The sequence below is a fragment of the Cydia amplana genome, chromosome 2 (assembly GCF_948474715.1).
Source record: "Cydia amplana chromosome 2, ilCydAmpl1.1, whole genome shotgun sequence".
In the NCBI taxonomy this organism is placed as follows: domain Eukaryota; kingdom Metazoa; phylum Arthropoda; class Insecta; order Lepidoptera; family Tortricidae; genus Cydia; species Cydia amplana.
The window spans coordinates 22,712,262-22,735,511 of NC_086070.1; the positions used below are offsets into that span (position 1 = coordinate 22,712,262).

At 37.1% G+C, this 23,250-nt stretch overlaps 3 protein-coding genes across 4 annotated transcripts in view; 2 read left to right on the forward strand and 1 right to left on the reverse strand.

Annotated features, from left to right (window-relative positions):
* Positions 1–23,250, reverse strand: part of LOC134661376 (multiple C2 and transmembrane domain-containing protein-like) — a 60,607-nt gene that overhangs the window by 6,421 nt on the left and 30,936 nt on the right. The window contains exon 3 of the mRNA XM_063517427.1: positions 17,040–17,200. Coding sequence (XP_063373497.1) covers positions 17,040–17,200 — 161 coding nt within the window. The remainder of the gene's footprint in view (positions 1–17,039; positions 17,201–23,250) is intronic.
* LOC134660247 (3-oxoacyl-[acyl-carrier-protein] reductase FabG-like) lies at positions 968–8,608 on the forward strand. Of its 2 annotated transcripts, none has more exons than XM_063516001.1 (3): positions 968–1,380; positions 7,663–7,857; positions 8,321–8,608. In XM_063516001.1, exons 1-3 carry the CDS (start codon positions 981–983, stop codon positions 8,479–8,481), a joined length of 756 nt encoding a protein of 251 aa, XP_063372071.1. In that variant the 5' UTR covers positions 968–980; the 3' UTR covers positions 8,482–8,608. The 2 variants fall into 2 exon arrangements, with proteins under 2 accessions (XP_063372071.1, XP_063372065.1); XM_063515995.1 differs by lacking the exon at positions 968–1,380 and adding an exon at positions 6,710–7,138 and having other exon boundaries at positions 7,662–7,857.
* LOC134660788 (3-oxoacyl-[acyl-carrier-protein] reductase FabG-like) lies at positions 12,639–14,705 on the forward strand. The gene is made up of 3 exons (XM_063516580.1): positions 12,639–13,066; positions 13,793–13,987; positions 14,528–14,705. The coding sequence occupies exons 1-3, from the start codon at positions 12,646–12,648 to the stop codon at positions 14,686–14,688; spliced, it is 777 nt and encodes a 258-aa protein (XP_063372650.1). The 5' UTR covers positions 12,639–12,645; the 3' UTR covers positions 14,689–14,705.

Here is a 23,250-nt window from a genome sequence, read left to right on the forward strand (position 1 = left end):
AATAAAGCGAATACATGGCAATAATGTTTGAAGGCGTTATCTGTATAATTTTAGCAGCACTCACAAGTACTTTGTTATAGGTATAATGAAACAATACTTTGTTCATTATTTATTTATTTATGATTTACTAAATTCCTTAATAAATCAACAAAGGGCATCAAGTACACAAAGCAATGAAGTGGAATTAAGCCTCTTTAAAACAAAACTCGACGAGAGCTCCAACATCTTCATTAAAAGCAAGATGCAAAATATTCTGACAGAGAGCTCCGTTTACGCTATAACCAAGTATAGCTAGCTGATAAAGTGAATTATTTTATTTATATCTTACTTAATTTCAAAACACTAAAATAAAGATCCAGTTTTAGCGTTCTATTTTATATGTTAACTAGCGACCCACCCCAGCTTCGCACGGGTTAACAAATTATACACCTAAACCTTCCTCAATAGAATCACTCTATTGATAGGTGAAACCGCGTGAAAATCAGTTCAGTAGTTTTTGAGTTTATCGCGAACATACAAACAGACAGACGCGGCGGGGACTTTGTTTTATAAAGCGTAGTTAGCTAGTTCTATAAAATGTTAAATGATTTAACTTTAGACTGTGGAACCTACCTTACCTACCTATCATCATTTGTATTGTGGAGGAAATAAAGTAGGTAACAACATAACATATACTACATTTAAGATCATCCGCATTTCGTACGTAGCCTATGAAATATTGCGAATGTTATACGTATGTACCTACCTACTAGGCGAAACAATTTGCTTCGATTCACTGTAAAAACTGCTATTCCGGCCACACATGTGGTTCTATTATATTATATTACCCCAATTGGTTCTACGAGCGAACAATATCCATGAAGGTTACTTACAATTAGCTACTACAAAACGACATACATTATCTTCAAAATTGCTGTATTTATAATGGTAATAGTCCCTATAAGTAGCTTCACTTCCAACTACAAGCATCAGTGACAAGCATGGCGTTTCGAGACAAGGTTGTTCTAGTGACCGGCGGGAGCTCGGGTATCGGCAAAGCCATTGCGATACATTTCTCTAAAGAAAAAGCTAAAATAGTCATCATTGGTCGTACTAAAGCGACTATAGATGAAGTCAAGGATATCTGTACGGCCAACAGTGGGAATGAAGCTATGGGGATACAAGCAGATGTCAGTAAAGATACGGATGTTGAAATGATTGTCAATAAAGTCACTGCAACGTACGGACGGCTGGATGTACTAGTGAACAATGCCGGGGTATTTATTTCTGATGATATCTTTACGGCTACAATGGATAATTTCGACGCGCATATAAATACGAATCTGAGAGGGACTTTTAACCTGACGAGGCTGTTCGTGCCACTTCTTATCAAGTCACAAGGTAAGTCTGTCATATTAGTCAGACATCTAATGCTATTGTAATTGTGGTATTATAATGTATCAAAAACTATCTTTTGTGTGAACACAGCGCGGTCACTCGTACCTCCATTTTCTTAGTGCCCTAGTGGCAGGGACAGAACGGAAAATGTATCTAGGTACCTAGAGTAGAGACGGCAAATTTTAATAATTGAAATTAACAAAATGGGTGCCATCCATTTGGCATAGTTTTTTATGTCCGAAACGTATTATGCATACCAAGTTTCGCATAATTTATTCATGACGAATGTTTATCTTGCCGAAAATGTATTGAGCATAATTAGTAATTAGCCGAATGCTTGCTTACCCGAAAATGCTGTTAGCATAATATCGGCATGGCCGAATTTTAACATGCATACTGTTGTGTAGCATATCTCTAATTTAGCAGATTTTTGAAACGCCGAAATCATGTCCGAATGTATGTCCGAAACAACAATATACGTATTAAATAACAATAAACATCTGTAACACCATGGATTGCGACAAATAAATGATTATATGATTATTATTTTTGATTATTGCAATAATCAATGGTAAGGCACTCTATGTTAGGTTTTTTTTATGCAAAAAAGGGTCTAGAACGCAAAATGACCAATTTTTGTATATTACTAAGTAGATTAGGTTCGTTAGTTACCTTTAGATGGCCGAAGGCCAAACAGTACAGAATAGGGGCCCCGCGGCAGCGGGGCTCCGGCGACATCGCTAACGTAAAGATACAGCGAAAAAAATAATGTTGGCATTTTGCGTTGTACACCGTTCGCGATGTAGACTAAAAGAGACAACAACACTTATGTGAGAGGGGAAGGGGTGAGGAGGTGCGGGGGGCTCAGCCCCCCGCATTGAAAAGCAGGTGCACATTCTACAACAGTATAGGTACCTAGTACAATAAAAGAGACCGGAATTGGATATTCATGCTTTATTTATTATTAAATGGATTTTGTTACATCATGACAATTTCATGTAAAATGCTACACTAATTTTAAATTAGCCGCAATTGCCTTTAAAAATCCAACTTTTGTGTAATCAGACTTATGTTGTATAATTTGATTTATACGGTAGGTTCTGTCTAGAACGCGTTTCTTTTTTGATGGTGGTGGGGCACCTATATTCAGCTTTTGAATTTCTATCATTGAATATTTTAGCTCCTTTATTAAATTGTTTGAAAGGTTGTAAAAACCGGTGTGTTTTTTGCCCACTATTGAATTTATTCTGTGGTGCCAAGATTCCGCGTTATTTTGTGTTCGTGGTATATTATTATCAATTAATTCTGTAGTGCTCCAGTGACGTGGTTCACATTGAGGTGGGTGTGAATTAGTTCCCCAGACGTAGTTGTCATGAAACCATTGAGCAATAATTTTAGCTTCTGGGGATATATTAGCACGCCATTCATCGAAATGTACTGGAATTTCTTCTGGGGATAAATAGGATAGTGCAAACAAGCATTTAATTTCTTGGGCAAATTTCACATCATTTCCGTATAATGTTTGAAAGCCGCTTTCTTGTATTTTTCTATATATAATTTGGCCCAGGTGGAAATTGCAACCTTTTATAATGATATCGTCGAAATATTTTCGTAAACTATTTTGTGGGGCTTTTTCGAAGTCCATAATAATATAATGAGGCGACAAAGAAACACCAGCTGATTCACTGCACTCTAATAACATTTCAAGTAGCATATCGTAGCTTACTTTGTCCTTATTAGTCAGCAATGCCATCACCATTGGGAATGTATTATTATGGTGCACTGACCCATGTATAGTGTATAATTGATGGAAAATTATGGGTACTATCTTAAATGTACCGTCTAAAATCCAAAACTTTGATGAGCTTAAATGATGTAATAGTCGTTTGGTAGTATATATTATGACTCGTTTTCCATTTCTTAAGTTATCCCGTACAATTAATTCCTCCTCTTCAAAATTCACACAAAGCAATGATGTCATATCCAGTTTGAAATCATTTTTTTCCGGTTCCACTAAAGGTTGTTGGGTTTTCTTTTTAATTGCATATATCATTTGTTTCAAATTTTTGTCAGTTGGCAAATGGGCAGATGTTGTTTCAGACGCTGTTGATATGCAGTCATTTATGATTTGACTTGGTTTTTTGTTTACGTGAATTAATGAATCCTGCTTCATGGTATTTATAATTTCTGCTACTTTGGACCTCACCGCATCGGGATCGTGATTGTGTTCTAAAACATTGTTGTTTACTAGTGTATGCGAAGAATTGTCCTCGTTGCACAACGTAATTACTCTAGTGTTACACTTATATTTCTTATTTCGCCGCAGTTCACACACCCAGTAATATTTATTGTTTTTAGATTTGTTTTTTTCGTAAACAAATCCATCGATCTCTAATTTTATTCCACCACGTACTGTTTTAAACACTTTTATTTGGTTTTCGCTTGCTTTTTCCATTTTAATCACGCTTAAATACTGCAAGCGATAATAAAGAAGACAATAAGATGCACCGGCACTTCAGTTTATAATTATACACTTACCCTCTAACATGATTATAAATAATATGAAATAGTTAAAGTGCCTTTCAATAACCCCTGAGCAATGTTGTTGAAAATCAATGTTATCATTGTAATATCATCCCAACTAGCAAAAATAAGGCATATAAATGTTGTACAAACGTTTTTCATAAAGCTTGATGGTAGCAATTTAAGGCATACCTACAAACGTTTATATGACGCGATTTTGGCGCAGTTTATATGGCTAAATAGTCGTAGAGTGGTCACTCTATCGTCATAAGCAAGCATATTTAGTCCCACAGCTGTCATAAAAAAATATATTAAACGACGTTTTAGTCGGAAAAGTATCGTAAGTTCTCGATTTGTAAGTGCGATTGCTTGTAGAGTGATCATAATCCAGACGTTTGTACGACTAATGAGTCTGTGAAATGCAATAGCGAAGCAGTTTCAATAATAAGTTAATAACAGGTCAAACAATTCGTGAAAAACAATAACTGTTATACTTTTTACCATTTTAAGTACCTAACTAACATGGGTAAGTACTCGTATAACAAATCAGATATGCATGCGAACATAATATTTTCGACGAATGTTACTAGGTTTTGTAAGAAATTTTTAATGCCCCCTTTAAATATTGTTTATTTATTATATTTAATTTAATAAATTAATTGAATTTTAATTTCTGAGTAGTTATATGACTCATTTATAATTAAAAGCACTAGCTTACAACTTAAAACTCCTAAGCCCGACACAATACGGCCGCCATCACCCTGATGTTATTACCAATTTGTTAGTTGAGATAGGTTACATAGTTTATTAATTCTGCGATTTTATGTTATGCGATGGTAAGTTTCTGTTTAATGAATTTATGCGTAAATAATATTCTGTCTCAGCACAATTAGGTCTTTCCAAATTATGCGTACCAACCATTCGGCTTAGTTTAGATATGCGTAATAGCATTCTGGGACATATATTTATGCGACATCAGTTTCTGCGTATCTACTATTATGGCAATACTGCGTATGCAATTTTGAATTATTCCAAAATAAATTATGCGTATACAAGGGGAACCTTGCTAACTATGTAAACAAAAGTTACTAGTAAATTGACATTCAGCGTCAATTTTCGTATGGCGGTTTGTTTACATAGTTAGCAAGTTCTATTGAATGACACTTTAGTTTTCAGTATGATTAACATTATCTATTGCCACAATTCTACCCGTACCTATTTGTTACGAACATACTTATACCGGTGATATAAAATTAGTATAACATAGTATTATCTGATAATAACCGTGTTTCCTCTGATTTTTTATTTATATGAGATTATAGGGTTAAGCACGGTTATTATCAATTTATTTCCGTTATGACATAATATATTTACCTAATTATGTATTCGTGCTTAGGTAAACTTACAAGGACAAAACTAACAACTAAGTGTATTTTAATGTATTATAATGTATGTAAATAACAATTTTATTTTAAGAAGTGATGCAATTAACTTACGATTCGCTTGATTTTTAGCGTTAAAAATATTTTTAGGTAATACAAAAATATATCAATATGAATTAAAGGTACCTAATATAATTTAAGTAATTTAAATTGATACTAATATTAATCAGGCAGTGCAATTTCACTAAGAGCTAGCATCATTTAAGTAATACGATTCCCAATTTCCCACCGAACGGGCGGAGTCGGGGCGCATTTTCACAGTCATTTGTATGGCCGCAAGCCAGCAAGGTCGGCTGCACGTGGACGCGGACGACGGCTCCGGACGGATTCCATCGTTTCTGCCGTAGGTACATTGAAAATGCGCTCCGGTGCGGCCCGCCTCCAAGCTGTCGGTGGGAATCCGATTTGTGAAAAAGGTGCGACTTTTTCTACGGCGAATTTATGAGCATTGTAACGAGGGAACTTCAAGGGGCTGATTGGGATCAGGGCTGGTGCCCTTACCCCAACCAGCCTGGCAACATTGAGTTTCTTAAAGCTAGGGAACATCAATATAAGGATTAAAAGACAAATGCGGTCTAACGGTTATGCATACAACAGTGTTCTAAAGACCGTATTTTTATTCCATTCCATTGTTCGGGAAACGTGTTTCCAACTCCAAATTTTTCGATTTTCATAACTTGAATGACATGCTCGAATACTGCACTGTCATATAAATCGATTTCTGTTGTAAATGATTTATAAATATTTACGGCTTCCATTACAAATAGTAGCAGTTTGTTGCCTATGTCACATTCGCGTTGTTGGCATTTTAAAGCTATGAGAATTTACTGCTTTAACGGCGAGTTGACTAAAGGTTACATTCGGATCGAGACTGCACAAGTCTCACTGCTGCAGCATTACTACTATAGCACTGCTGCCAAGATGTCATTTATTCAAGCATCACAAGACATTTACCTACGTGAAAAAGGTAATTTTATCAAGACATTGATATGAAATTTGATGTTTCCTGTAGCAATGCAGTTGCATTATTGCCGTCGACCGTCGAGTGATTTGCTGCATTATACAGCATGAGCTAAGAAGTCGGAGTAATAATAAAATCATTAGAAGCTAGTGTAGCTACCTAGATATGCTATCACAGTTACGGCCAACATCATACACTATTTTTGCCTATGCAAGTACCTATGTACTATTGTTATCTTCAGAGATCGGATTTTTGACGGCATCTTATCTTATTAGGGTTTTAGAAACTCACGCGTAATGTACACGAAGACGACTTATCAAAACAGACTAGTACCAAATCTGCAGATATTATAATCAATTTGCTACGATAATAGAAATATTATCGTTGCTATAAAGTAGCATTGCTACTAATACACGCTACATTTGTTACTATGGCGTTCAGAGATAAAGTCATTCTAGTCACTGATGGTGGGATTTCGGGTATCGGCAAAGCCATAGCCGTACATTTCTCTATAGACAAAGCTAAAGTAGTCATCATTGGTCGTACTAATGCGACTATAGATGAAGTGAAGGATATTTGTACGGCGAATAGTGGGAATGAAGCTAATATGGGGATACAAGCAGATGTCAGTAAGGATACGGATGTTGAAATGATTGTAAATAAAGTCACTGTAACATACGGACGGCTGGATGTGCTAGTGAACAATGCCGGGGTTTTTATCTCTGATGATATCTTTACGGCTACTATGGATAATTTCGACGCGCATATAAATACAAATCTGAGAGGAAATTTTAACCTGACGAGGCTGTTTGTGCCACTTCTTATCAAGTCACAGGATGAGTCTGACTCATTTCAGCAAGAAAGTTGATGTAACAGTGGGTCTAAAAGCATCTGAGCATCTGCTACGGCAACATACATGCTCAATGCTGCTAGTTCGACTGCCTGCCTAGTACCCGTACCTATAATTCTAGTTTTGCCATTTTCGAAAACGTTCTCCGTTTATCATGGGAAATATTCTCGAGAGAGAACGTTTTTCATAAAGTTAATTGTTTTAACGTTAAGAACAGTCTCTTAAAATGCGGTAACTAATTTGTCAGCACCAACACATAGGTACCTATGTTTTTTTATACAGTATAAAAACCTGTATTCTACGTGCGTTAAGAAAACACGGATATTATTTCAATTAAATCTGATTACTGATGAGTCATTCTCGAACATATTTGGCCTTGCGTTACTTATCTTATTAGTCAATTCAAATTTTTACAAGGTCATATGATAATAGTTTAATAGATACAATAACTGTATTTTTCCAGACTAGTCATTAGATTATTATAATAATTATTGTACGTTTGCGTGCAGGTAATGTCATCAACATATCCGGCGTGGAAGCGGTCAAGTACTGGGAAGGGCTGTTGACTGACAGTCTGTCAAAGGTGGCGATACAGCATTTGACAAAGTATGTCGCTTACGAACTGGGGCCGAAGAAAGTTCGCTCTAATTCCGTAGCTCTGGGCTATGTCACGGGCACGAAGATTATAGAGAGAGCAAATATAGGTAAGCCTTTATATTGCTCATGGCATTAAGTCCACCTTTTGTACAGTAAGGTTTTCTTTTTATGTGAACTTTAAAAGGATAAATAAATTGTTGATTAAAATCTGACTCATTTTAATGAGATAATATAACATGAAATGTTCATCACAGAGGGTTTCTACTGACAGTCGAGGTGTTGCGAGTTCTATTGCCGTCATAGAAAAAAGAAAACTACCTACTACTACAGTTTATTATTTTCTGCGATTGTCCTAAATTTCGTCTAACACTGTCTCTATCGCTTGAATGTTGCAAGATGGAGATGAAAATATTTAAAAATTTCATTACTGATTTTCGAAACTAAAAGACTGCCAAACATCTTCTTTAAGGAATTAACACAATCTGCCAGCTGTACTTCCTACGCCGTTTCTATTGCTTTTATATGATTTACAAGGTATTTTGAGGAACATTTTCGTCTTTAATTTGACAGATCCCGAGGAGTTCGGTCGAGGGTTTCTCCCAAGCGTACCACTTGGAGAATTCATCAAACCAGAAGACGTGGCCAAGACCGTGGCCTTCATAGCCAGCGATGACGCCCGACATATCACTGGACAGAACATAGTTATGGACGGAGGGTTCAGTTGCTATTAGTGCGAAGTACTCAATCTAACATTTTGCAATACGCAAGATACACAACAAAAAGGTTTTAAGCATAACAGGAGAGAAGATAAGTTTGTTGAGGACCATAGAAAACAGAAGAGGAAAGATGCTTGGACACCTGCTAAAGTGTCATTCTATAGGACTTGCTAACTATGTAAACAAACCGCCATAATGAAATCATCCATCAGTCTGAATTATGAATTTAATTTACTAGTGACTTTTGTTTACATAGTTAGCAAGTTACATAGAATGACACTCTAGAATAGAATAGAATAGAAAGGTGTTTATTTCTCTAGTTTATATGTTACATTATGTCCATCAGGTCGGTGGTGTATTCGGCCTGTGGGTGTGTCAGCTACTTACAATCTACCTATGTTTGTCTGAAAGATCTGTATAAGTGTCATGTTGTTTGTGCTGTGTGCTTGTTAGTGTGTGCGTACAGAATAAATTTATATAAATTTAAAAGTTGTTTCATTTTGTCCTGTCTTACAACTATTCTTACAACTAATTTCTAATAATCTATGGGGACGTGGAGCGGTCGCTCGCTTGCTGAGCTGCCGACTCCTGTCTTTTTAGGGTTCCGTAGCCAAATGGCAAAAAACGGAACCCTTATAGATTCGTCATGTCTGTCTGTCTGTCCGTCCGTCTGTCCGTCTGTCTGTCCGTCCGTATGTCACAGCCACTTTTTTCCGAAACTATAAGAACTATACTGTTGAAACTTGGTAAGTAGATGTATTCTGTGAACCGCATTAATATTTTCACACAAAAATAGAAAAGAAAAACAATATATTTTGGGGGTTCCCCATACTGTGAACTGAAACTCAAAAAATTTTTTTCATTATACCCATACGTGTGGGGTATCTATGGATAGCTCTTCAAAAATGATATTGAGGTTTCTAATATGATTTTTTTCTAAACTGAATAGTTTGCGCGAGAGACACTTCCAAAGTGGTAAAATGTGTGTCCCCCCCCCCCCTGTAACTTCTAAAATAAGAGAATGATAAAACTAAAAAAAATATATGATGTACATTGCCATGCAAACTTCCACCGAAAATTTGTTTGAACGAGATCTAGTAAGTAGTTTTTTTTTAATACGTCATAAATCCCCTGAATACGGAACCCTTCATGGGCGAGTCCGGCTCGCACTTGGCCGCTTTTTTTTGGTACATAGTTAATTTCTCTTACGACCAGAGTTTACTCTTAAATATCACTTACAAATATCTGAATACGACTCTTTTGCCTGAAAGAATATGGCGACCACAGTGGACATTATTGCCAGCGATACTGCGACATATTACTGGTTACAACATAGTCATCTGACTTTATAAACAGAACCCCTAGTGCCCTAGTGTAAGTTTCATTCGATTGGGTGACGTAACGTACTCATTTGCATTAAGTCTCATTTTGTAGGGGATTTTGAACATCGTGCCAAGCGGGACGTTTGGGAAACTCAAAATCCCATATAAAATGACAACGCAAACGAGTAGTACCTATGTTACGTCACGCAATCGAATGAAAGTTACACTAATTTACGAATATATATTATATGTCTAATTATTGATATAGTAAACACTAAACTATCGTTTGTTTTATTTTCCATCACTATTTATTTATCGACATAACTAAGATATGTGCGTTACGGGGTTTGCTAAGCCCCGTAAGTTTTCAATTTTAGTGCGATACGGGGTGAAAATAACCCCGTGCTTTCATTTCTATACATTTTCATGCGTTTTTATCGTGTCTACGTGCAAAGAGAACATGACGTAGGTAATTTCATAATCTTTAAAGTTGTCAGAAAAAAAATTATACAATAGGACTTTATAGCAGTTTTAACACGTGTACGAGGCACTTTTACACCGTAACGCACCACGGTGTGTCCGCCGGACGATATCGGCCTGTCAGTTAGAACAAAAAGTTAACAGTTCCGAACAACTGACAGGCCGATATCGTCCGGCGGACTGGTAATCAGTGGGCCCCTTCTGGGCTATGTCACGCGGACCACGAAGATTTTAGAGGAGGGAATATGTATAGGTAAGGACTTTAATTTATTAGATTGTAATGCAATCTGCAATTTAAAATGAGGTAAAGTTGTGAATTCTATTGCCCTCATTGAGAAAAGAAAAGCAGGTATCTACTACTATTTTTAAACCCCGCAAAAAGAGGGTGCGTGCCTACGCAAAAAGAGGGGTGCTATTTGTTTGACGCCAATATCTATATGTCTTCGTGGCATCGTAGCTCCTCTACGCCTATCACACCCTCGATTGCTTAAATGTTGCAAGAAATAAAAATAAACACTTAAAATATCATTATGAAAATTTCATTAAGTATCGATTTTCTAAAGTTCACGTTCGAAAAAGTAAAAACGCCGAACATCTCCTTTATAAGATTAACACAATCTGTCAGTTCTACTAGGTTACTTCTTACACCATTTCTAATTGCTTTTCTATTTTTGATTAAGAAGGTCTTGTGAAGAACATTTTCGTCTTTAATTTGACAGATCCCGAGGAGTTCGAGCGAGGGTTTCTCCCAAGCGTACCACTTGGAGAGTTCATTCAACTAGAGGACGTGGCCAAGACCGTGGCCTTCCTTGCCAGCCATACTGCCCGACATATTACTGGACAGAACATAGTTATGGACGGAGGATTTTTCTGCTGTTAATGTATGTAATGTAAATGAGATGTACATTTATGAATAAATCATCTGAAATCTGAATGATAAGGACAGTGATGCACCGTCTGATAATCTTATGACCGCCAAAGACGTCAGCTGACACGCCCGTCTACAGACCAATAACATCCTTCGTGCATTCCGATAAAGTTCACAATGACGCCGCACACGTTATACCTACACCGGCCACACACTCGACGAATGGTATGGAACAACTGGGTCTTGACAAAAATGAAACCAAGACCAAGGTATACTGCATAGGTATATACAAATTGTACATTTATCAAAAAAAATAAAAGGTTTTTTAAATCGGTCGAAAGGTACATACAACCGAATTGAGAACCTCCTCCTTTTGAAATCTTGAAGTTGGTTAAAAATACAAGTGGAAACATTATGCCATGTTGTGGTTTCCCTCCCTTCCCCTCCCTTCTCTTATAATTAACTATTTGAGTTTTTATTAAAGTTGAAGAATCAGAATCAGATATTGGTATCCTCTGGCACAGGGATGTTGCGAACATCCGCATCCGCATCCGCAACCGCGGAACTTCCGCATTATTTTCAACATCCGCATCCGCATCCGTATCCGCATAAAATCGATGCGGAGCTTATGCGGATGCGGATGTCGAACAAGTCGGTACAGGAACGTCTTAGCGGCGGCGTAAGTGTTAGGTAATTTCGTCATTACCTATAACGAAATCGTCTAGATCCAGAAAAGTCGGCGAAGTTACTGTTTATTAAATATAACGCACCTATATTCTTGCTCAAATACTAAACGTTTCGTTTTTTTTAAATAAAAATATTCTAAAAATGTAATATTTGACGTTTTCTAAGTACCTAATCTTGACATCCGCATCCGCATCCGCATCCGCGGATGTGAGCCTTTAAATATCCGCATCCGCATCCGCGGATGTCAAAAAATCTGCATCCGCAACATCCCTGCTCTGGCACACCTAGTTTGTCAGTAGAAAAAGGCGGCAAATTATAAAAATAAAGACGCGAAGGGTTGTCGTATAGAAAATTTGAATTTCGCGCCTTTTTCTACTGACAAACTGGGTGTACCAGAATATGTATTTGCCAAAACATGGTACAACAGGTCATGCCATGTACATTTGAAAATAGAACTACATGTTTGGTCACAAGCGAAGTCACCTTATCCGAATTTATCACAAAGAGGTTTATACACCTAAATAATAATAAAACCAAACTTCGCCCTGTAATTATGCCGTAATAACACTAATAGCCGGTTGGTCAATATGAGCAGTCATAATAAACCTGTACTTACGATTATGAAATAAAGTCCCGGTCGCAAATCGGAGCGGGGTCCAATGTGAAGACCGCCTAGGATTATTACTATTATTAGCGACAAACGTAGTGTGCATGAAGGTGATGAAGGTGACTTTATCACAACCGGCTAACAAATCCGCAGATTATTGTCCAAATTTGCTATGATAATATAAATAAACATGTCTATAAAAAGCATCGCTGCTGATGCACGATGCATTCGTTACTATGGCGTTCAGAGACAAGGTTGTTCTAGTGACCGGCGGGAGCTCGGGTATCGGCAAAGCCATAGCCGTACATTTCTCTAAAGAAAAAGCTAAAATAGTCATCATTGGTCGTACTAAAGCGACTATAGATGAAGTGAAAGATATTTGTACAGCGAACAGTGAGACTGAAGCTATGGGGATACAAGCAGATGTCAGCAAGGATGCTGATATTGAAATGATTGTCAATAAAGTCACTGCAACATACGGACGGCTGGATGTGCTAGTGAACAATGCCGGGGTGTTCATATCTGATGATATCTTGACGGCTACTATGGAAAATTTTGACGCGCATATAAATACGAATCTCAGGGGGACTTTTAACCTGACGAGACAATTTGTGCCACTTCTTATCAAGTCAAAGGGTAAGTCTCTCCAACATTTTAGCAACAAAGTAGTTGTAATTTAAAGACTTATAATTAATCAACCTAATTAGTTTCTTTCTTTTGGTTATTTGTTTTATTTATTGTTTTTGGTTGAATATGAAATGTTCATTCTAATTTTAAACTGTTTTTTCATCCTGTGACCTACCTTGTCCGATATCGTCTCACGATAGCTTGCGGGGGAATGTGAAATGCGGACTGATGGTGATGAGTCATGCTCGTACATATTTGACTTTGCGATGCTTATCTTATTTGTTAAATGTTCATTAAACAATTGACAAGGTGATATCATCATCATTTTCCTCGCGTTGTCCCGGAATTTTGCCACGGCTCATGGAAGCCTGGGGTCCGCTTGGCAATGAATTCCAAGAATTGGCGTAGGCAACAATTTTACGAAAGCGACTGCCGTCTGACCTTCCAACCTAGAGGGTAAACTAGGCCTTATGGGATTAGTCCGGTTTCTTCAAGATGTTTTCCTTCATCGAAAAGCGACTGGTAAATATCAAATGATATTTCGTACATAAGTTTCAAAAAAACTCATTGGTACGAGCCGAGGTTTGAACCCGCGACCTACGGATTGCAATTAGTCGCACGCTCTTACCGCTAGGCCACCAGTGCTTTTTTTTGACAAGGACATATGATAATAGTTAATATCTATCTTCGTCAATAGTCATTAGATTATAATAATAATTGTACGTTTGCGTGCAGGTAATGTCGTCAATATATCTGGCGTGGAAGCGGTGAAGTACGTGGAAGGGCTGCTGACTGAGAGTCTGTCAAAGGTGGCGATACAGCATTTGACAAAGTATATCGCTTACGAACTGGGGCCGAAGAAAGTTCGCTCTAACTCTGTAGCTCTGGGCTATGTTACGGGCACGAAGATTATAGAGAGAGCGAATATAGGTAAGGACTAGAGTTTATTTCTGATTGTAACCCAATCTGATGACTCATTTTCAATGAGGTAAAACCCGCAATGCTCAAAAGAGGCTTAGTGTAAGGCCTGAGTGGACGCTCGAGTTGGGCGTGCAGCGGGGCGGGGCGTGCGGCGTGCATGTTAAACAAATGCGGCCTTAGTGCACGCTGCACGCTGTTCAAATCACTTGTGAGCCCGACGCCACGCTGCACGCCCCGCTGAACGCTCCGCTTCGAGCGTCCACTAAGGCCTTACACTTAGAAACGTTCAAATTTAACAGTTTTTTAGCTAGTTTTTGGCTACCTAGTGTAAATCATTACCGCAAACAATAATCCGGGGTATGGACTTATTAAGAATTGTCTCTATGAGTAGAGCCTATTAGTTGCATGTGGAAAGAAAAGTATAGTCAGCGTTAAAAGCTTTTACAAAAAATTAAAATTATTTACTTTTGATTAATGATTAACATCTCAACCAGGTCTCATCATCTCGATCAGGTCTTGTGAAGAACATTTTTGGCTTTAATTTGACAGATCCCGAGGAGTTCGGTCGAGAGATTCTCCCGCGCGTGCCCCTTGGAGAGTTCATCAAACCCGAGGACGTGGCGAAGACAGTGGCTTTCATTGCTAGCGATGCTGCCAGGCATATCACTGGACAGAACATAGTTGTGGATGGAGGCTTTTGCTGCCATTAGTGACAAAGATGACACTGTTTGATAATCTTACCTAATCAGCGGTAATCACGACACTGTCGTTTTGCCTCTAGATCGGATATGTCAGTGTCAAACAAGTGTCAAAAGTGACGTGTTTGTTTGAAGAACAAAGCTAGCTTAGCTATTTATCGGGAAATTCCGTGTTATCGGCTACGACGTAGAGCTACGACCGTAGCTCAGCGGTGAATATATTATTAACCATAAATTAAGAGTGTCGTATATTTTTGCGCGCTTCGTTTAGCAAAACATTATTGTTTGCGACTGTACGAAAATGTGTAGTTATACTTTTCATAACAATGAGATTTTTATGTATTGTATGTGAAATAAAAAAGGAAATAAATATTTTATAGTTTGATTTATGGTTGGGCAAAATGTGGTTTGCGAAAAATATTGACGCATCGAAATATGATTTACATTTGTCACTGTTTGATTTATCCTAGTTTACCTAACCTTAGTGACAAAGATGACACTGTTTGATAATCTTACCTAATCAGCGGTAATCACGACACTGTCGTCTTGCCTCTAGATCGGATATGTCAGTGTCAAACAAGTGTCAAAAGTGACGTGTTTGTTTGAAGAACAAAGCTAGCTTAGCTATTTATCGGGAAATTCCGTGTTATCGGCTACGACGTAGAGCTACGACCGTAGCTCAGCGGTGAATATATTATTAACCATAAATTAAGAGTGTCGTATATTTTTGCGCGCTTCGTTTAGCAAAACATTATTGTTTGCGACTGTACGAAAATGTGTAGTTATACTTTTCATAACAATGAGATTTTTATGTATTGTATGTGAAATAAAAAAGGAAAAAATATTTTATAGTTTGATTTATGGTTGGGCAAAATGTGGTTTGCGAAAAATATTGACGCATCGAAATATGATTTACACTTGTCACTGTTTGATTTATCCTAGTTTATTACGGTAGGTATAACTGACGTAAAAAGCCGGATAAAATTAAAACCCATGTAAATAATGTAAAAAATATATATGCATCTGGTCGCGTTCAATGCCTCAAAAACGCAGGCGTGTCTGTTTTCCGCAAAACGGAGTCCATTCGAACTGACTCCTTCTTTCCGAGGTGCATCTGTACCTATTACTGACAGCCTGGAACTCCTCGGCGTGGAGTTGAGTTCAGTCCTCAACTTCGGCACCTTCATTGAATCTAAAGCACAGACTGCGGCCAGAAAGCTGGGCGTCCTAAATAAGGTGAAGCGATACTTCACACCTGGACAGCTTCTAACATTTTATAAAGCTCAAGTCCGATCGTGTATGGAGTATTGCAGCCACCTATGGGACGGCTCAGCTAAATACCAACTCGCTGCTTTAGACTCAGTGGAGCGCAGAGCCAGGAGGATGATTGGTGACAAGAAGCTAACGGGTAAGCTTCAGTCTTTGGCCCATCGGCGGAAAGTCGCCAGTCTGTCGGTGTTCTACATATTGCACTTCGGGGAGTGTGCTCAAGAGCTACACGAGCTTATTCCACCGTCCCCATTCTACCATCGGACTTTTAGACGCACGGGCGGTTTCCATCCTTACTTGGTAGATATTCCACGAATCCGCACGAAGCGCTTTGCTTCCTCTTTCCTTATGCGCACTGCCAAGGAATGGAATTCCTTGCCGGCGTCTATATTTCCGAGCTCATATAACCCGGCAACCTTCAAATCAAGGGTGAACAGGCACCTTCTGGGCAGACTCGCTCCATCGTAGGCCACGTCTTCGCCTCGGCTAGTCTGTGGCCATGAGTAAGCCAATTTTTAATAAAAAAAAATGCATATACATAGTTAGATAATAATTTAATAAGTAGTTATTTCATACGCCAAAAGGCACATCATGGCTGTTCCTTAGAATATTAATTTATCACCTATTTATGTTGTACATAATATGTACCTACATCCCGTAATAAACTAGGATAAATCAATCACAGGTGTGATGAACGAATAAAGAATTGATTGATTGAAAAATCAGTACATTCATTCCAAAGGGTTGGAAATGGAATAGCCAAATGAAATCATCCATGAAGTTTCGCAATGAAACTCGTTGCAATATTATACCTATAATACCTACGATGTTTCCTTGAAACAAGTTGAAAAGTTTTTGTGTTCTTTTTGTCGATCAAGGAAATATAAATAGGCTTTTAAACCTAATGCACTGGAACCTCGATAGCACGAACGATGGCGCGTGGTTGACATGAAAGGTTGCCAGTAGAACTTATGTCACTATCACATAACATAACCCGAATACATCAAACCGCCAACTTTAATGATTATACGTTGACACACCGTTAGCGCGATCTAAGATTTAAATCGACCGCACAGCGCCATCTAGTAACTCACCTTCAGGTTAGTAAAGAAGTGCTGCGTGCGGTGCACGACTGACAGCGGCGCGTGGTGGTGCGCGGAGCGCGCGCGCGGCGGCGGCGTCCGCGGCGCCGGCGACGCGCATGACAGCTCGGACGCAGACTTTGACAGCCGCCCGCTCAGCGCCTCGGACCGCTCTGATGACAACATTTACATCTTTTGAATAAAAATCTTCTACCTTCTGAGAAAAAATTTGAACGTGACATTGTATGCAACTTACTGCCGTATTCGAACTTCAAGATATTCACAAGAGACGACACGTACTAGATCCATTCTAGATACGTTATGGTTTAGATTTCAACTAGTTCTCTTTTGCAGCGCAATTCAAGCAACCAAGGTCACTTTTACGTTAGATAGAGTTAGATATCTATTAGATGTGAATTGGATCTCTAAGCCATATCTTGTGGAAATCGTTCAAGAGTATCTCCAGAATCGCGCAGATGTCAAATTTGATAGGTTAGATCTTAAACATATCGTTATCGTATCTTGGCGATATCTAAAAGATATTTATTTATTTATTTAAACTTTATTGCACAAAATATATACAGCAATGTACAAATGGCGGACTTAATGCCAAATGGCATTATCTACCAGTCAACCATAGGGCCAAACAGAGATACCTTCAATTGGTGCAGAGAGAGAAAATATATTGAGTGAATTAAAAAAAGCAAACTATACGTATAAATTACATAAATAAATAAAATATATATAAACTACCACATATTTATAAAATACATACTATAAATATAATAATGAGGGATATTATTCGAACTCTTGCTTTAGCAAATGCTTACGTAACATTCGATATCTAACAGATGTCTATTTCACATCTCTAGATCATCCTAGAAAGGTTGGTGCTGTGCTGATACAGCTGAGCATTTACTTGTAATGAGCATTCTAGCGAATGTTTGAATTGCAGGTAGTGCAGGGCAGGTAAGCAAATGTAAAAGCAGTTCGACATTTTTTTTAAATCTATTTTTTTAAGAATGGGGTTTCGTCACGTTGTGGCGGACGATGTCACCGACGTTACAAGTGTGTTAGCACGTTTTTATGTCCCGGACACACACATAATACTTATAGGTATACGAATAATTCTGGTAATATTTTAACCTAGGTAATATTGTGAATTGACAGGTAACCCTAAAATAATAAAGTTAGCAAACATCCACGACCGGCCTACGCGATAATGTATTTCCAATTCCCTAACTAAGTATTTGGTAACATTTGACGTCCCTAATTTGTTGCTATCTAGTTTTATGCCCTAAAGGCTGTCAATAATGTCCTTTTTCCTATAACTTTTCTATATTGGTGTAAATGTCGCTGTTTCTACTCTATTAATATACAGATATGGTTCATTTTGCTATGGAGGTTGTTAGTAATTTGTATCCAGGGATTCGTGTCGTAAACGTCAGCCTGTCACATCGCAACTCTTGCTCAGGCTTATTGTAATAAAGTAATAATATATCTGAACCCTAATATAGGCGCCGATAACGGCGATAACAGATCAGATCAAATAGTTCATATCATTATTTTCTGTTTTCAGTGGGCTCAGCATGGTTCCATTTTTATCCACTATCACTATGCCCGTCACTTTCGCACTTACGTATTTGTTAGAACGTGACAGGCACGTGACAGGCATGGTGATAAACGATAAAAATGCGACCGTGCTACTAGGGCTGGGTTGCAATGTTAGGTTGTACAAAAACAATAAGTGCACAAATATATTTTAACCAGGTAATTTATGTGGTTTACCGGTACGAATGCAATGATATTATATATCTGTATTAGTAGTACATAAGGAGCACAAAAATACTTCTGTATTTATTGTATTTCAACACTTAGCAAACCTGCGGGCCAGCATGTTCGCTCACAATGCTCTTCGCTCTCTCTCTCTCTCTTTCTCTCTCTCTTTCTCTCTCTCTTTCTCTCTCTCTTTCTCCATATCAGCAACGGCATACAATTACATTTACACAATTGGGGCCAATGCTTTAGCAAAAAAATTACCTATAGTTAAAGTCGTGTGTTATAACTTTTGTAGTCAGACAAGCCCCGCCGGTTCGTTCACCTTTGACTTTAATCAAATTGAAGTGCTACAGTAATTAAATATTAAATGGCCGTCTGCGAATTTCAGAGTCCGAAACGTACACAATAAAATATTGCAATAATAACTATTTTAATTTCGTACATACATTAACAAAATTGTTCGGGGAAATGAATAATTAAATTAAAATGGCGTATTGGACTGTTGAATAATTTGTATATGTATAACATTTTTACTCGTAATACCAGGAAAATGTTGATTATAGCAGCCACTGCCAGTAAGTATTTATCGTATCGTAACACATGTTTGTTATATTATAATTATTATACTTTCGATATATTGGCTACTTTGGCCGTCACTGTCTATTTGATGCTGACTGTACCCATCCAGTATGGTAATAAAAAATCAGCCTTTATACGTATAAGACCTATCCCACTGCTGGGCACCCTCCTCCCTGCCTCCCCTGCCCCTGCCCTGGATGGGAAGCCTCCTTCATTCACGAGAGGGATGCGATGCGGCTCACGCAGGCCCAAAGCGGGTTGGATACTTCACATACACTTTTGTACATCTGTATAATAATATCATAATATATATAGTTATCCCTATACTATCTATACTATACTATACAATACTAATATGTATTATCTATAGGTACCTACTTTATAAAATGTATAAACTGTAAAGTTCTTAACTCTGTCTGTCTTAGCGCCACTTGCACCATCCCATTAACCCGGGGTTAACTTAACCCGTTAAACATGGAGTTACCATGGTTACCAGTACATATTGACACTGGGTTAACGGTTTAACGGGTTAACCCCGGGTTAGTGGGATGGTGCAAGTGGCGTTTAGTAAAATATTGATTAGTTCCCTATTTATGGAAAAATAAAGTAAAAAAGACTGGTGTAAATTCTCTAATCGCGAATCGAATAAAAAAATCAGAACCAGAACATGCGATGTGTCGTGACCATGTCGTGACACTTTTATAATGTCACTCGGTTTAATTCGGATATGGCGCTCGGACTAACATTTGATTAACAATTTTAATTTAAACGTGACAAGTGAGTTTGTTCAAACTTCCTAGATAATTGAATGAAGTTATTACTTGACTTAATAATTACTTAAACTGTAACGGCTTTTTAACATCAACGAATACCATCGCCCACATTATTAACTGACAGTTGGTAAATCTTAAATTACCTACAAAATAAGATGGACATTGGACAGTTAAGAGTGTTGCTGTTTGTAATAAGGTTAATGTCGGTAATTCCGTCATAGGGACTATTCCGTCCACATTCTTTGATTTTCAATCGTAGGAAAAAAAAACTGCTTTTGATTGCTGAAACTAAAAGCAATCGATGGTTTGTCGATGAAAATATAAATTTTGTTCTTTGTTCGAGAAAAACGCTAGTAGACGGAATTAGCAACATTGACTTTATTATAAATAAACGTTATTATTGTGTTAGTGAGGCACATACCTATGTTTTGGGACGAACTGTAATTTTATCTGCATTTGACGTTGTGCCTTGCAGAACCATCTTTGCTACTACTAGTTAAAGCTCCTATGATACAACCAAAAGTTAGATCTGTTACCTTATGATTTCCTAAAAGACATCGCTCTTTAGCATACCTACCTAATATAATTGCATTAAACGATTTATGACTTGTATTCCTACTACCTACATATTTTTCTTTATTATGAAGTGTTTTATCAAGTTATAAGTTACTAAAATTAACCAAAAAATCGTGTGTTTATTTACCTACAAATATCTACGCCAGCATCGTAAAAACCTATAAATAGAGGTGCCATTAACCCGTCTTATATAATAAATTATCTACTCTCTGGGGTCAGTCGTTAGGGTCAGAGATGCGATTTATTTGAAATACTTCTATTTAAAATGCAAATACAAAATGCAAAATACCTATTTTGTATTTTGCATTTAAATGCCTTTTAGTAAAAAACATTTTGTATTTTATTTGAAATACTTTTCGAGATGTATTTTGCATTTTTAATATTCATTTCAAAATGCAAAATACTTTGTGATTAAGTTCAGCCAACATTACCAGTCAAACAAAATGAAATGAACGAATGACGCTTGTATTGCCGAATTTGACCGATAGAGGCGCCTGCTAGCCTGGTATTGTTAAAATGCGTAATAAATAAAAACTGATGTTTATTTTTTTGCACTTTTTAACAATACCAGTCCAGTCGTTATTAATAAAAGAAAAGTGTAATAATAATAAAATAAGAACTAGATGCACAATCAACCGAAATAAATGGCCACACAAGTCACAAAATGGAGCCATGGACAAATGGCTCTCTTTTCGTTAGTCTAGTTTTTTACATTATTTTTTAAGTGAGTATTATTTCCTTTATTTATTTCTCTTCTTAGGTTGGTTTTTTACAATATGTATATAAAATTAAAATATAAAAAAACCCACAAAAACAATATTAAAAATATTATAAACACATTATAAAAAACCTAACCTAGGGTGCCGCCAGCAGCGGGGCAAGGCCCAAGCTGCCGGTGGTCAGGGCCGCAGAGAGAGGAACCGATGGACTATTATTAATAACATACCTAACAGAATTTATTGATACGCGTACTGATAAATATAACCAAAATGTCATGCATAAGGTGCCATGTTATTAGACGTTTTTGTTCGGCTCGGCATTGTGTCTCTATTTCTTATGATAAATACCTAAAATAAATTAAATTATCTGAGATTTAGTCAAAAGGTATTTTATTTTGAAAAAGTATTTTGAATATACCTATTTTGCATTTAGCATTTGAAATACAAAACGCAAAACTATTTGGTATTTTGCATTTGAAATAGTAAATCTGAAAAGTATTTTGCATTTTGTATTTAAATGCTTTTTTAAAACCATTTTGTACATCTCTGGTTAGGGTAAAGTAGGCAAGTACTTGTTATTTAACTCATACCCACATGAACTGTAGTCGACACAAGTTACTGTCCAGTTAAAAGCCTTATTAAAACGAGATAAGGTACATATTGCTTAGAATTTTGTTTTTTGTAAATAAAGTAGGCTCCAGCAGCCAGAAGGGATATGATGGCCGTCTCTTTATCATTTGTCACCATGCCTGTCACGTTCTAACAACTATGTACCTAAGTCCGAAAGTGACGCATGACATGATAAGTGATAAAAACACGACCATGATACCGCTGCTGGTAATCCGGCTCCCGCCAATCCGACTTAGGTCGTCCTCGGCAGATTACACACCTGAACGCCGGATTACAGGGCGAAAAGTTTATATTTCCCGTACTAATCTAATAATCCGGCATTTCAGAGAATTTTCAATTTCAATATATGTATGCACTTTTCTTTATCGTGCTGTCAGTACTATCACATTCAAAAGGGTAACCATCATAACCGTAGGTACATAATGATGATGATCTCGGGTATTTTTTTTCACATGAACAATGATTACAATTTTTAATACAAAAAAACGAGGAAAAATTACTCATGGAACCAGGAAAGTAGTTAATAATTTCCATTTAACCAAAAATTTAACTCTCCCTAATTTGTGGCATATCAAAATTAGGGAAAATTAAGTATCCTGCGTCAAATGGTATTAGCTACATTGTATTATAATATAAATATCATTGTATTATATATAATAATATTGCCATCCAGCGCGGTAATGCCGCTAGTATCTTTGGCACTTTTGGGCTGGGTGGGGGTCGGAATGGGGATGATAAGTAGGTTTGTTTATTAATAGTGTGCTTTTTTTAAGGTAGTTTTAGTGTCTTTGTTTGTATTTTTTTTATGTCTAATATGTGCATTCGTTTTGGTTTAGATTGTAAGGTTGGACATAATACTATTACTTATTCTGTGGTTTGACATTGGGAAGTGCAATGTTTAATTTGTTTTTGTGTATGTAGTAATTAACTTGATAATTTTATTTTAATTTTATTTTTGAATATTTTGTATTTTAGTTTGACATGTAAATGTGATTGTATATTTATTAAGATAATTAAATTATTTATATTACAAGGATCAACTTACAAATATACATATAATTATATTACATATAAATAAATATGTTGTTTCGGACATAACATTGGTGTCATTGCTAAATAAAAGTTCGCTTGACACATAATCGTTCGTCACAAATTGGCCTGGGTGCT